Source organism: Siphateles boraxobius, unplaced genomic scaffold, assembly GCF_051911475.1.
Source record: "Siphateles boraxobius isolate OS27281-9 unplaced genomic scaffold, OSU_SipBor_1 12, whole genome shotgun sequence".
NCBI lineage: Eukaryota > Metazoa > Chordata > Actinopteri > Cypriniformes > Leuciscidae > Siphateles > Siphateles boraxobius.
This window is the reverse complement of record NW_027508722.1, coordinates 13,954,815-13,970,101: the sequence shown is the minus strand read 5'-3', so window position 1 is coordinate 13,970,101 and position 15,287 is coordinate 13,954,815. Positions and strand designations below refer to the sequence as shown.

The following is a 15,287-nucleotide window of genomic DNA, read 5'->3' as shown; positions in this document are numbered from 1 at the left end:
CTAAGCAGCCAACAGACTGGACAGTACACATATTTACTTCTAAAATATTGTCAAGAAAGTGGAAGGTGTGACACCAAGCCGACATCAAAGAAAAAGCAGTGATGAAAGCCGACTGTATTGCCCCATCTTGTCATCTTCTTCTGGCACAAAAAGTTGGAATGAACACACCACAAAGATGAAAACCAACAACCATCTGGCATGTACATTCTGCACCTGCATGAGACCAAATAACTTTCCATACCTGCAAGTGGCAGTAGTCTCTATTTGTCCTCTGCAGATATACAAGCCATAAAAAAACAAAAACAAATCAGCGCTTGCTTACTATTTTGATAATGAATGCTGATCAACTGGCCTTCAAATTTCATCATTAGGGCCCATTTTGTTATGAAATAAATTGCGCATTGGAATTTTGTCGATTTCGTTTTGTTTCTTATGCACTACTTTGCTTAACAGCCAATCAGAGTGATCTTTCTCACCGATGGCTTAAACGCTAATTCAGCCTGCTTAATCGGCCAAAAAGCCACCAACTGTGATCCAACTAATGCCAACGGTAAGAAACACACCGCAAAAACTGGGCCAACAGACCTTTAACGACAGTCCGGCGACTGACCGTTGTTTTGTGTCTTATAGCCTTTAAAGTTGTTTTTGCCTTAAAAAAGTGAAATGGAAAGCAATGGAATGAAAAAACGCTTGGGCTGGAGATGCATTTTTTTTTTTTTAAAGTTCCACTTCTTTTAACACTGTGTTTTTAGAATAAGTGTCATGCGCACTAAGACACAAGCTCAATTGTCAAACATGTCCGTCTATGAAAAGCAGTTCAATGGAATACAAAACCACATTCTTTTTGGGCACTGCTATTTTAGAACATTGTCAAGTGCGAGACACTGAAAAAGACACAAGATGCAAATGCAATGGGCAAACATGTCCATAGTGCATGTTTACATATATAAACAAAGGAAAAAGCTGGGCAGTAGCCTAGAATGCCTTTGTGAACAGCCCTTAAGGGACATTTAAAATGAGTAGTTTTTTAAAAGGTTAAAAACTCAGTGCTCATGCACAAGAAGCTGAGCAAGATGCAAATGTTTATATACAAATACAATGTAAGCGCAGTGGAATGCAAAAACACGTTCTTCATACACAAAAGAGCACCCGGAATATTCTGCCATATATAATAAGATTTTTGAAAAAATGGTGAGCAAAGAATGGTAGATTTTTCTTTCTTTTTTTTGGCCTCACTATTCCCTGGCTGACACTGAGCGGTAAGGTTTAGTTGAGTTTGACAGCTACGTCTCCCAGTTACAGACTTCAGCGTAGGCCTACACGTTTCTGCAGTCATTCCTGATATAGGTAGCTGGAGGATATAATGAAGACTCTGGCACATTTCCCAGCTGTAAAAGGATTAACTACCCGGTCAAATTGTACAGTCACGACATTCTCATAGATGCACTACAGAGGCTGAGGCAATGGGAATCGTAGCGGAACATAAATTAAAGGGGCGGATGGGATGGCACAATTACATATAGGCAACACCCCCATGCACCATGAAATGCTGTTATTTTTCATGTGCTGAATTGTTTTTCTGCTACTGTTTTTACTTCAAAACAACTGTTTACTTACATATTTGAAAGGCTAAGGTGTTTTGGGTGACTGCCAGTGCGTTGCTATGCAATTGCAAAGGTTTTTGATTTGTTTTTAGCACATTGCTAGGGCTGGGTGTTTACCGGTGTGGACAAATCTGGGGCAAACTCCAATTCAAGGAAAGTCTGTCCACTTGGAGACCATATCTGTACCGCCTCCGGGACGTATTCCGCCATATTGCGCATTGCAATTTCTTCCGGCTTCACCGTCCCGAAGTTGCTGAGTTTTCTTAATAGGTTTTTGGTTAAATGGTGGAAATAAGGTCTGTGGTGAGCTTAAGACACTTTCACATTGTATTCCATGACATAAAATACATCAACTTAACCCCACTCGTGATTTTTTACATGTCTTGAAAAAGGCGGTTGCTAACAAGTGGTTAAATAAAGACTACAGAGGCTGTCGAGGAGATTAAACGTCATCACGCTGAAAAGGTAAGCTCAGTCCGCTTTTACAGCATCGTTATGCTTATAATTGTGCTCTTATATACTCTTAACTCAAAAATTCTGGGAAAATGTTTTTAGATAAACACTGAAAGAGTTGTTGGAAGCTTAGTTATGGTGACGTTGAATTTGTGGAACCATGGTGTACCTTTAGCTTTTTACTTCTGGTGACTGCATTTAGGCTTCAAAATTCATAAAAGTTGTGATCATCTGTGATAATTATCTTGATAGACGTGCAAGTATCATAAACTTTTGTTGATCACTTGTTTTTAGCGATAATCCAAAAGCCTATGGGAAAATCCTATTGGGTCGACAAAGTGACGTCATACCTCTACAACTCTATGGTACTCTCTTTAGCGCCTGATTACTATTCCTACAAAATCATGTTATGATAAATGTTTGAACAACGTTATAATGACCATTAATGTCTGTATTAGTTAGCTTATGATCTAGCATGCAGATACCCGATTTGCCTAATAGCTTAGTTTATGCACACATTTGCACTTACCCTACATTCACAATCATCTTTAATGTAATTAAATGTTAATTTAAGTGTTAAATCTCCAAATATTTCAGTTAAAAAAAAGAATGTTCCATTATTCACTAAATAGGCTATTATTAATTAACTAATAACATTTTATCAAGTGAACGAAATAATGTTCAATTTGTTTTATTATGCACGATATATCTTAAATTAATATAATTTGGCTGAACTTTTATAATCATTAATTAACAGTTGATAGAGACCCGATTTGTCATGACACCGGCCCAAGTCAAAAGAACCCACCTCAAAATCTCTGTAATATGGACCTTCTTTCAACAAGTTTTTCTCACTTTTGATCCAACTAATGTGCGGAGAAACCAAGAAAAACTAAAAAGGAAATTATATAATAGAGAAAACCTCTGCTGACCCTATTACTGTGGCTGCACACGATATCGCATCTCTTGATAGGTACTTCTTTTACATATGTATTTGCAACTAATAAAAAGTATGTTCTATATAGTATGTCAGTTGTATGAATCATACATCTGGATGTAATACATTTGTCATGTGACCATTTTTTAGTAGTACTGTAGTCCGTTACTGATTGTAAATTACATGATGAAAAATGTGGGCAGTAATCTAATGTAATTACATTACACATTTTAGGAAATATAATCGGACAACTATTTGATTACTTTTGACCCAACACATTTATCATATTGATTTGAATAGGATAATCTTGTACTATATTGATATATAAATACAAAGAGAAAGAAAATATATTCCATTCTTTTTGAAGGGCCTTAAAACATCTTTTCCTTTACTGCCAAGTCAACTCCTCTCCTGTGGCCTCGTGGGATAGTCTACTAGAAACACACTTAAGAGTCTCGTCAGAAGTAGTAGGTCATCCAGGTACTTCACCTACTGTTTTACAAGTATTCTGAATTGGGGATGTGTTATGTGTACTGTGTAGTTTACGATAATATGACTATTGTTTTAACGATTTGCAACATTATGGAGTAAGGCGCTTACTTTGCAAAAAACAAAAGAGTGCACACTTTCACTGCGTGTCAGATGCAACCCCCCACAAAAAAAAGTTAGTGTGAAAATATTGGAGATACACAAGAAGCGAAAACTCATCTGTAGAGTACAAAACAGGAGTAGCAGTTCTTATTAAAGATCCAACCCCTGCAATCGTATGTTCAGATGATCCTAATTATCCTTCTACAATACCACTTAATCAGTGGGGTGTCAAACCAGTCTGATCTAAACCGCTTTACCCATAGGCCTGCTGAATGGCTTCCTCTACCCTTCAGGCACAACCTTAAATTATCTCCTTGCATGCAATCACTGCAATGTGATTAAAATGAACGCTTTGCCTACACGCGCTTCATTTCAATAGAATTTACAGCTCTGGGAGGAACAAGTGATGATAATTGTGGTGTTTTGGGCCATCTTTTGTGGAGACCGAAGGATCTCATGCAAGCAGGGAGAAAACATCGCAGTTCAGAGGTTACGAGCTCAGGGCTTCACGATGCACAATACGATAAGTGCGTCACCATGGCTACGCAGGCACTGGGCCAAAAGGGTGGGAAGAAAGATCACACATAGCTGAAGTTCATCTACTGAGCGTTTTAGCCATTTGAACCTGAAGAAAACTTTGCGTTGATAAATGTTCTGTGGCGGGAGCTAAGCAAAGTGAAAAGTGAAGTCAATAGGCTTTGCTGTATAGCAGTCGTGATGCACTCAGGCTCAAAGGAAAGTTTCACTTCTACCTCAACAGTTTTTGATCCGATTTCTGAGGTTATGTTCTGAAAGGAAAGTTCAGGTTAATATTCTCTTCCCAAGGAAGGCGATAACCAAAGTACATTAAGGTTTCAGACTTTGCTTTTTCAGACAACATACCTTTTTTGAAACTTTCTCTTTAATTGGGTATGAGGGAAGAAAACAGACCACATACTCATTCCTTTGCAGCATTTCAGTTAAATGTTTCTTACTCAAAACAAAATCCATTAAAACGGACAGTATACATTTATAACACATACCACGGGGTTGAAGAAAACCTCACGGTAAAGCAATACGGTTGACAAAAGTATTGAGAAGCAAGATAAATACACAAAATCACTGTGTACATTTCTGAAGGATGATCTTTGAGTCCCCAAAAGCAGGCTGGGATAGGTTTCAAATTCCAGTTGTGTGTTAAACCACTGACGGACCCCAGTCCTGAGCATACAGGTCCATGTCAATTCATAGCGATGAATCTCACTGGCCACTTTCGTCTTGTCCAAGGATGTTTTTTAACTTCCTAAATTTGTTTTTCCCTATTCTTTTCTTCAAGTTCTTCTTTTTCATTTTGTTTTTCTTCTCAAACTGGCTCCCCTTTTTCTTCTCCTTTACCTCTTTCGTTGAATCTCCGTTCAGTTCCTTTACCTTCTGTTTTTTGAAAGGTTTATCAACCTTTTTGGAAGTTTTACCATCCAACTTGGCAATTTTAGCCTTTTTGGGACCATCAGATTTCTTATTCTCAGATTTCACTCCAGCTTTCTTTGTGATGATGGGCGTCTCAGATTTGTTCTGTTTTAATTTCTGCTTCTTGCCCATGTTGCTTTTCGCTTTAGTTGAAGCGGGCTTCTGTTCCTTAGATTCTGGCTTTTGGATCTGCTCCGATGAGGCTGCAGTCTCCATTTTTGTAGATTCGACTTCATTTTCTGAAAAATCAATTCAAACCATTAACATCAGATAGAAAATAAACAAGTTGTGGAAATCATGGGAAATAACTACGCACCCGTTTCTTTTGCTGCGGTAGGGATTGTGTTAGACAGCTTCTTTAGCTTAGCCACAAAAAATCCATCCATGTTGTGGGAGTGAGGGTAGAATCGGCGAGACAGTTTGAGAGAGGGATGGAAACGTCTCTCTTTGAATCTGTGGAAAAGAGATGTACATTATTTAATACGCTTTCTTTGGGAAACTTCTGGGAGTACAGCCTTTATTATTGTAGATTGATCTCCAATAAGGCCTCATTACCTGGTGAATCCCTCCTTGCCAAAGTCCAGTCCAGCAGGGACCAGCTTAACATTTCTCTTTTTCAGAGCATAGTCCACAACCCACTCATTCTCCTCCACCTATGGGGAAGTCAAATCAAATCTTCATAAGAAATTCACTTAAAAATGTGAATATTTAGGAGGACATGAAAAGCAATCATCCAAAAATTTCAGTAGGTTTTCAGACAAGGATTCATACAATTACTCTCCATCCATCTCTTCCACCTTTCCTTTAAATCTTGCACTATAGCGCTGATTAAAATGCAATTTCTGAGTCAGTCCATGTCAAATCAGACAATTAAAAAAGGTTTTTGCTGCACCAACTCCAACAAGATTTATGTTGTTGTTGGAAACCTAAAAGGTTAGTAAAATATTTGATTGTAGATTCTAACACTTTCAGGCCCCTGAAGTATTCATTATTTCCAGGCCAAAAAAAGTCTCATGTGGAAAGCCATGACAGGGAATGATTTCTTAAGTATTATGATTGCTGGCCACAAAGTAATTGGTCATTTTCACACATTACCGTTCAAAAGTATGGGGTCAATATAATGTGGGTTTTTTTTTTAAAGAGATAGACTTTTATTCAGCAAGGATGCATTAAATTAACCAAGTGTGACAGTAAAGACATTTATATGGTACAAAGGATTTCTATTCATCTATTCACAAAGTTCATTCTATTCATCAAATCATCCTCTCTAATACTTCCCACAAAAATTATTAAACAGCACAACTGTTTTCGCCATTGATAATTAGATGGATCATGTGACACTTAAGACTAGAGTAATGGCTGTTGAAAATTCATTTTAAAACAGAAGAGTTATTTTAAATTGCGCTTTGATTAATTTTGCATGAAATAATTATACCAATCCCAAACTTTTCTAGTAAGGGTAGTTGATGTCTTCAAACTGAGTTTTTCATTTATAAAACTAAAATTTAAAGTCCCCCTGTAGTTAATTTGATCCTTTAAAACTTATCTTTCATCACCAAAATGACATTTAAAATTCTTTCCCCCTTTAATCTATAGACCTAAATGACAGTTTATTGCAGTTTTATTGAAATTACTATTCAGTTACCAAAGTGCAAAAAACAAGACTTATTAAATATCAGATAAGTTCTGCACACTGGATGTCAGAGACTAAAATAAATGAATCTGTATTGGTCAACTCACCATAATAGAGCACGTGGAATAAACAAGGTATCCGCCAGTTGAGGAATCCGCATTGACAGAGTCGATAGCAGACAGGATGAGCTCCTTCTGCAGGTGAGCCGAGCGAAGAATATCAGCCTCATCCTGAGAAAGAGAGAAATACTTTACAATTCTGAATGGAGGATGTGCAAAAACTAAACAAATCCTTCAGAATAAAGGCTGAAGGAAGTCTTTAAAACGTTAACATCAAATGCCAAAAGAATGAAAAGAGGTAACTTTAAGAACAGATTCACCTTGTTGGTTTTAACGGCTGGATCTTTGGAAATGACTCCTGTACCGGAGCAAGGAGCATCCAAAAGCACTCTGTCGAAACCTCCCATCACCTAGAACACAAAATGAAACGCCTCAGATTAAAAAAAGAAAAAAAGGATTTTTAATGACAACATGGTTAACTGAAAACGAAATATTCTAAGACAGAAAATGAAAAACGGACAATGCGGACCTTTGGGAATTGTCTGCCGTCATAGTTGCAGATGACCGCATTAGTGACACCGAGACGATGGATGTTTCCCACCACACTCTTCAGTCTCTCTGCATTTGCGTCATTAGCCACAATCATGCCCGTGTTCCTCATGAGCTGAGCTGCATCACACAAATGATACACATTTAGACACTCCAGAATCATTTCCTGATGCTTACTTTTTAACACAACATTGTAGAAAGGTAATCATGTGCATTATTTCTACATGACTCTTTGGTGCCAAAAAAAAAAACATAAAAAGAGATTAGCCACTTTACAAAAACACAGCAGTTGGTGTGACTGCCACGGAGAAGCATATGCTCACCCATATATGTGGTCTTGCCTCCTGGAGCGGCACTCATGTCTAACACTGACTCCCCCTCCTGAGGAGACAGCGCCATTACAGGAAGAAATGATGATGCCCCTTGCAGCATGTACTGGCCTGCCAAATATTCTGGAGTTGCTCCTGTATGAAAGAGAGAATTACAATTAACACTTACAATCACCAGTAAATGAACGAAGAAAAACAATGTTATTTTGAAATGACACTGGAACTGACCTATGGGAACAGAAGAGTCATAGATAACTAGCCCCGTTTTGGACCATTTCCCCAATGGATCCAGGTTTACTCCTCTGTTAATCAAAGCCTGTGTTAAAAAAAGAAGCCATAAGAACCAGCATCCATTTGTGAACAAGACTGACAGGTGTCAATGGCATTTTGGGTTTGTTTACACCTGTTATTAACGTCCGTTTTGGTCAGACGTGATGCTTGGTAATCTTTAAAAAAAAGAAAGTGATGTCCGAAAGCACCTTTCTGTAAACAAGTCTTAAAAGAACCTCTTTTCTTAAATGTAAATAACACTTTAAAGATCTAAAGCACCTTTCTACGATAAAGAACATTTTGTGGAAGAGAACGGTAATTTATGGAACTATAGATGCCAATAAAGAAGTGTGTATTAAAATGAGTCTCAGATGCATCTCGTGTGACTACTTGTCTTAGACTGTGTACAGTACTCAAAATGAGTGTTAAAGTCGGCATGAAAGGAAAGTTCACTATTTTGTATGTGCATAAATCTATTATGACAGTTCATCGATTAGCATGCGGAAAAAACTTTTGGGACCTTGACTGCAAACGCATTCATTTGAGCGCAATGTTCACATCTCAAATTCAAAGCTACTGATGCATAGAACCAAGTCTACATCATACATTTTTTATTATTCAATAATCCATTACAATTGGACGTACATCAAAATATGGAATAAAAAAAAAATCTCTCGCTACTTCCATTTCATCAAGACCTTAAGGTGGAGTTACATATTGTTTTACACTAGTATTACACTACCTCCAATAGTGACTGACATAACTGTGACACAAATTCCTAAATAATTAGCCTAATTTAATGATATTCTAAAATAAATGTCAATAAAACATTAAAGTCTGTAATATTTTTTCAAACATGTTGTCAGTTTGTATGCGTTTGAGTGGCATGTGCCACTGAATATTTTGCAATACCAGTAATGTTGTTGTTTATCACGCAATGTCGCAAACTGCTCATTCTAGGAAGGAAGTGAAATAAATTATCATGGGTCACTCACTACGAATAACACATTAACAGTCGCATCCGTTACTGTAAAACTTTATTTTTGCACGATGCATCATGCACACCAGTAGGTGTCAGCCTCAGCCCTAGTAAATATTTATCAAAATAAAATATTTTTCAACTAAGTCTAATGGTGCAAAGCAAAAATATTTATATGTATGGTCATTAATTTTTCGATGTCCAGGTGGATCAGGATACATTAGCATTTAACAAATTCAATGAGGTTTCAGTAATTGGATCATGTTTTGGAACCCAGGCATAAAAAAAAAAAAAATTGGTTCCGGTTGGTTGTCAGTTGAGGTCATGGGTCGGTAGGGACTTTTTTTTCTCTGTCCAGTGGCAGCAGGGATAGGAAGGAAATTATTATTTTATTTATTTATTTTAATTTACAGTAGCGATGGATAAGCTACTCTATTTTTTCATAACATAGCCTACCTGTACTCTACCACCTTGCGTGTCCCAGCATGTTACACACACGCTGATTTTAAATGTGTGCGCGGGGGCAAACGGGGTTGCCTTATTGTAAAGTGTTACCGATTAGTTATACACCGATTCAGACGTCTCGTGAGTTCAGTGTTGGAAAGATCAGTTGTTTTAACCATTCATTAAAACCAGTAATGAGTTCGCAAATTGGACGTGTCATTATCGGACGTGTGCGCGTTGTGTGATTATCCCGGCGGTTAGGACATCCCACAAGATTTGTGTCATCACAGAAAACATTTCATCACTGGATAGTTTTTTCGTTTATTTAAAGTGTACGCTTTTCAGAGAAGATAAGGAACGTATTTTAGCACAATTCCCACCCAGCGGTAATTCAGGAAAAAAGAAATCTCCGAATGCTCCACATGAAACTTTAGTCTTCCGACCTTGCCATCGTGTCGATTTATTTTGATTAATATGTGCGAGGGAGAGAGAGCAAGACAGTGCTTAGTTTTGAGACGGTGAAGCCTATACTTTCGCCTGGCTCCGCAGAGAGAGTGCGCGTGCGCGACCGGGGCTCTCTCTCTATCTCTGCTCGTTCAGTTCATGCGCCCTGTCACAAGCGCAGCAGTGCATCTACATGACAACAACGATGTGTGAACGCCCGTGGCTGCCTCGTTTGTTCACATTGCTGGAGGACAACAGGCTATACAAATACGGTGCTGTACAAAAACATAAATAATAGTTCGCCTCAAAGTTTTTTATTTGCGTATTTATTTAATTTGTATTATTTCTTCCCCAAGCTCATAAAATAAATTTAGGGTCGTACATAAATTGACAAGGTCGGTCGGAAACCGAAACCAAACAAATTTTTTTTATGCCCCATATCATTGAGCACCATTCGATCAAAAACCAGGCATTAATGGGGCTTCTGATACAAAATATCACAACATTTTGGAAAAAGATTGAAAAAAGAAGACATTCCAGACCTGAGCCAAGTCTCTCCTTCTGGTTTTCAGGGTGTTGGTTCTGATGGTGACTGGCCTGTGAATTTCATTGGCCTCAAGAAAATCAATCAGCTGAAACAGAAAATTTGTATTTGTATATCAATAAACGCACAAAAACTTTTACAAAGTTTAACAAAGAATTTGGTTCTGATATAGATGTACTGTCAATTCATATAGAGGTGGAGGGGGTGTGGCCATCCACCCCTTCAGATCTTGATAGACATTTGCTTTATCCCGTTAGCATAGCCACACACCTTGTGAGGAAGCAGATGTGTGGTACTAAAAACAGGAAGCATCTATACTTCAGCAATAAAAGCTGTCATGCCAAGTTACTCATCATTACGGACTAAAAAGCAAGAGCACATACAAACACACACCTCAGAGAGAGAGAACAGGTCCATGAGTTTGCTGATGAGGAAAAGGTTGTAGCTGTAATAGGTGCAGAGGTCAGAGCGCAGCAGAGAGAGATACTCGGATCTTTCCTTGCCTTCCTCTCTCTTCTCACTGAAGTGAGACAGCACATCCACATTATCTTTGATCCTCTGATGGATGGTCTGTAAGTCCATCAGTAAAAGACCTGCATACACGCGAGACGAAGGGCGGCGACTTAGAACACACCTCTAGATCAAACAAAATCTGGGAGGCTGTGGACATCTGTAGTTTGATGACAAAAAAAGGTTGGACGTACCTTCCTTGGCTCTATCTGCTGCAGCAGGGAGTTTGAATTGTTCTGTCTCGTCAATATTTGCCTGAACAGTATCCTCTTCCTCCTCATCTTCCTTTGAAACTTTCTTTCCCTCTTCTTCGTCATCATCATCATCGTCGTCATCACTCTCTGGCTTCATGCTTGTTTGTTTTTTCTGTTTTCTTGCAGCTTTCTCTATTGGCAGAAGCTGACACGGCAAAGGATGATGGGACACAATTAGGAATTGGCTATGCTTGGAATACAATGCACTTTTTTTAAATTAAAAAATATATATAGTATAGTACAGTAACGATGTACATTTTGATGAGAGATGTTAAAATTGCTGCTGATATCACTTCCAGTTATCTCACATAGAAATGGAAAGTCAAACACACTCCATTGTGGGATACAGTGTTTTGTGCTCCCAAACTTCACATTTATCAAAAGTAGTAGGACATCTGGATGTTTAATGGAGAAATTTGACATACTGAACAAAAGGTCAAGATTTTCTTTAAACAAATGTTTGTTTCATACCTCTTCTCCATCACTGTCTTGTTCATCCCCTTCATCGGCACCATAGTCATCCACCATTTCTTCATCATCATCATCATCATCATCATCATCACCACCCGCCAATCCCTTGTGATCTAAGCCCTTTACAACATCATCATCATCTTCTTCTTCCCATTGGCTGTCACTGTCCTCATCTTCCTCGCATTGTTCAATCTTTCGTTTCCTCTGTGCTGGTTTGAGCCATTCACTATTCTCATCTGAGAATCCTGCAATAAATATGATTCAACGATTCAATGCAAATTCAACGGTGTATAAACAGTTATTACATTTTTGTTTAATTTTTAAACCTTTATATACCTTTTTTGGGCTTTTCCTCTTGTTTTGGTTTTTTGGTCACTTGAGTTCTCTTTACAGCTCTGTCGAAATTAAAAAAATATTAATAAATGACAAGTTATCATCAGAAAGCTACGAAAATAAATCTCCTAATCAAATTAATTTTACCGTTTTCTTCCTCTGCTTGAAAGTTTTTTAGGCCCCTCATCTGTGAACAGAAGATAACCATTGTTATAACTTATTTAATACATTGTTAGAATGGTTAGAATATATGCATATATATAGTCATTATATGTCTCAATCATGAATGAATGAATGGAATTATCATTTAAAGTATGTGTTATTTACCATCAACCAAAAACTTGGACAGCTCAGTTTCTGCTCCCTTCTGTTTCCTGGACTTGCGTCCAGGTCCTCTTTTCGCCCTAATGGTGGGATCCAACTTCCTGCCCATGATTGACACCTAAAAAGTTGTTCTGGGGTAACAAAACAAGTAATCAATAAAACATATTTGACCAGAAGTAAAAACATGATTATTATAAGGTTAGAAACACAAAAACCAGTAGTTGCCATGGCACATGTGGCTTTCATACTGTATAATATCACTCTCATGTAAACATAGCCATCTACACAATTCAAAGCTTTCATTGTATTAAAATAGATGTATGGCTTGTAATCGTGACAAATACAACTTTTAACGTTACTTGATTGACAGATCGGAGCGTGATGCTGCTTCAACAATTTAACACTGGTAATTGCTATTATGTTCATTAGGTCAATAAAATGCCCATTATGTTTATATTACTGCTGTAAATTCAATATAATGTTTAGATAGAACACATTAGGTTGTATTTTGCGCACAATTTACTAGCACGTTGCAAACTATGAGACTAGCTCACTGTGAACCGATTAAGACACAAAAGTAGTAACTGTTAACTGTAAACCCATCAGATACTTACTGTTTAACAAAAACAAGTTCTTGCGATTATCCCGATCTTCTCTAGAACACTCCGAGAAATTGTAGCTTTAATTTACGAAAGTTGCCATGTGCCTCTCATGCTGCCGTGAACTAGCGCACATGTGACTACAGCAGCACACGTTGGACTTCCGGAAGTTGTTAGCGATGCCCGATTCATTCTTTGGAGTCGGATCTTTTCTAAATCGGTGGATTTCCCCCCCTCCTCGTCCCCCCCAGGTAAACCGAGGTTTAAATTAATTTAATTCAATAGCCCAATATCACAAACACACACATATGAAACTTTTTTATTGAAAACACGTTTCTTGACAAAATCATTTATGAAAATTATTAATTGATAAGTGTTCAAGCTGAATTATGGTTGCGACAAAATGAACTGGGACACATGAAACTGCAATAAAGACCTTTATTAAAAAAAACTGTAAAACCAGCAATCAGCAGCGAGTGTACGTTACGTAAAACATTTATCGTCTTTGAACAGGTTCTTAAAACCGAACTGTTTGAAAGAACCGATTCGTATAAATGAATCGCACACATTACTACTTCCGTCGCGCACATTCTGCGAAAGAAATTCACTAGTTGAAGTTGTCGGAGAGAGCTTCAACTCAAGGGTTGAGTGAAAACAACTGCCATGGAGGATGAATGGGAGGAGGAGGAGCAGCTGGTTGTGGCGGAACTGTCTGGAATGATCGGTTCTGATTTACTGTCCAGTCGGCAGAGCACATGTAAGATAGTGGACATCGACAGCGAGCAGCCCATGATGCAGGTGGGCCGGTATCTGTTTGCTGGAGAATACGAGGACGCCATCGGGACATGTGTGTTTTTTGAAGAGGGTGGTGCAGACTCTAAACCAGCCCTTAAATACAAATGTCACACGATGAAGAAGCTGATGCTGCAGCGGACGTTTCTCTCCGAGAGGAAGGAGGACGAGCCCGTCTCTAACCGCATAGAGGTCCTGGCTCTCCACGATGAGGAGTCGTTTGGACGCAAGAGCGCAGTTTGCCACTATCTGGATCCGATAGACACGGAGAAATCGGCGCTAGACGAATCTAAAGATTGCGATGACCCAGAGATGGGCGAGGAATCAGCGGATGAACTGGAGGAGACTCTTCTGGAGAACTCCCCTGAGGAGCCGATGAACGCCAGCAGCTCTTCTGTACTGGCGACTGTAGAAGAAAATGACGATGGCTCTTGAAAGACTGCTTGATTTCTGACACTGTACATTCTGCCTCATGTACATATGTTTTCTGGTTAATAAAAGTTTTTTTTTTTAATTTGTATGGATGAATGTCCTATGGCGTCCTAAATAAGTTGCATAAATATATCTATTGATCGTTCAATCTTTCTATCTATCGATCATTTTATCTTTCTAACAATCGATTGTTCTATCTTTCAATCGTTCTATCTTACAATCTATCGTTCATTATATCTTTCTATCGATTGCTCTTTCTATTTTTCTATCAATAGTTCTCTTTCTGTCTATAGATCATTTTATCTTTCTCACTATCGACCGTTCTATTTTTCTATCGATCGTTCAATCTTTCTGTCTATATCATTCTATCTTTCAATCGTTCTATCTTAGTTCAATCAATCTTTCTATCTATTGATTGTTCTATCTTTCTATCAATCGTGACATCTTTCCATCTATCGATCATTTAATCTATCTTTTAAATCTATCGATCGTTCAATCTTTTGATCATCAATTGTTCTATCTTTCCAACTATCAATTGTTCTCTTTCGATCTATCGTTGTATATATCATTCTATCTATTGATCGTTCAATCTTTCTATCTATCTGACTACTGTTCAATCTTTCTATCAATTGTTCTAACTTTCTATATATCGTTCTATCTATCGATCGTTCTATGTATTGTTCTATTGTTCCATTTATCGATCATTTTATCTGAATTCAATTAATTTCAGTTCTTTCTGTTTAACCTGAATAATTCACTCAAATGAACACTTCTCACAAATCCCCATCTAGACAATGACTAGTTCAGAAAGAAAAATGTAATAACTGGGGGAGTACATATAAGCATTTCCATGACTTTTATATTATATCAGACTTCAGCTCATTTCCAAGTTCTTTTTCTGTGAACATATTAACATTTTAGCCTCTTGAAAATAGAATTAATGGTGTCTAAATTTTGTGTTGCATGAGAAAAAAAGTCTCGAATAATAGAACTACAAAAGCAATTGGCCAAAACCTACAGATGGCCAACATACAAAATCTGAGGCAGGAACTCAAATGAAAAAAAGTGAGAACCGTAAGGAAATGTGCCAACTGTGGAAAGAAAGAACAAACCAAGTAGGGAGAAACATCAAGCCTAGACAGAAAAAAATAAAAAAAAAACATTTAAGTAATACCTAAAGCAAAGTTGAAGATAAAGGAAGCTAAAGAGTCCAGAGAGCCTGAACTCAGGAATTTTTGAAGCTGTCTAGTGGGAATGAAGAACAAGAATAAAGCTGAAGTACCTGGTTTT

The 15,287-nt window shown here is 37.8% G+C and overlaps 2 protein-coding genes, 1 long non-coding RNA gene and 1 other non-coding gene across 4 annotated transcripts; 2 read left to right on the top strand and 2 right to left on the bottom strand.

Moving 5' to 3' along the window:
* Window positions 1–1,939: 1,939 nt before the first annotated feature.
* LOC143716367 (uncharacterized) lies at window positions 1,940–3,460 on the top strand. Its single transcript, XR_013195980.1, has 3 exons — window positions 1,940–2,069; window positions 2,815–3,030; window positions 3,362–3,460. It is a non-coding gene; the product is annotated as an uncharacterized LOC143716367 (long non-coding RNA).
* Window positions 3,461–4,529: 1,069 nt separating this feature from the next.
* Window positions 4,530–13,173, bottom strand: nop2 (NOP2 nucleolar protein homolog (yeast)). The gene is made up of 16 exons (XM_077208879.1): window positions 12,789–13,173; window positions 12,178–12,305; window positions 11,998–12,037; window positions 11,854–11,912; window positions 11,518–11,762; window positions 10,987–11,191; window positions 10,676–10,875; window positions 10,281–10,370; window positions 7,830–7,917; window positions 7,596–7,736; window positions 7,253–7,392; window positions 7,044–7,133; window positions 6,772–6,894; window positions 5,587–5,684; window positions 5,348–5,484; window positions 4,530–5,270 (listed from the first exon to the last, which is right to left on the bottom strand). The coding sequence occupies exons 2-16, from the start codon at window positions 12,281–12,283 to the stop codon at window positions 4,825–4,827; spliced, it is 2,208 nt and encodes a 735-aa protein (XP_077064994.1). The 5' UTR covers window positions 12,284–12,305; window positions 12,789–13,173; the 3' UTR covers window positions 4,530–4,824.
* On the bottom strand, window positions 10,449–10,591 carry LOC143728729 (small nucleolar RNA SNORA29). Its single transcript, XR_013199883.1, has one exon. It is a non-coding gene; the product is annotated as a small nucleolar RNA SNORA29 (small nucleolar RNA).
* Window positions 13,174–13,337: 164 nt separating the features above from the next.
* Window positions 13,338–14,077, top strand: gtf3c6 (general transcription factor IIIC, polypeptide 6, alpha). The gene has a single exon (XM_077209041.1). The coding sequence runs from the start codon at window positions 13,437–13,439 to the stop codon at window positions 13,998–14,000; it is 564 nt and encodes a 187-aa protein (XP_077065156.1). The 5' UTR covers window positions 13,338–13,436; the 3' UTR covers window positions 14,001–14,077.
* The last annotated feature ends 1,210 nt before the right edge of the window (window positions 14,078–15,287 follow it).

What these genes read in the sequence shown, in the direction of transcription:
- nop2 (XM_077208879.1), bottom strand. Translation starts at nt 12,283, where the DNA reads ATGGGCAGGAAGTTGGATCCCACCATTAGGGCGAAAAGAGGACCTGGA. An exon ending in TCAAGCAGAGGAAGAAAACG is followed by an intron (nt 11,913 to 11,997) that starts GTAAAATTAATT and finishes TAATTTCGACAG; the next exon opens with AGCTGTAAAGAGAACTCAAG. An exon ending in GAAGGAGAGACTTGGCTCAG is followed by an intron (nt 7,918 to 10,280) that starts GTCTGGAATGTC and finishes TTTTTAACACAG; the next exon opens with GCTTTGATTAACAGAGGAGT.
- gtf3c6 (XM_077209041.1), top strand. Translation starts at nt 13,437, where the DNA reads ATGGAGGATGAATGGGAGGAGGAGGAGCAGCTGGTTGTGGCGGAACTG.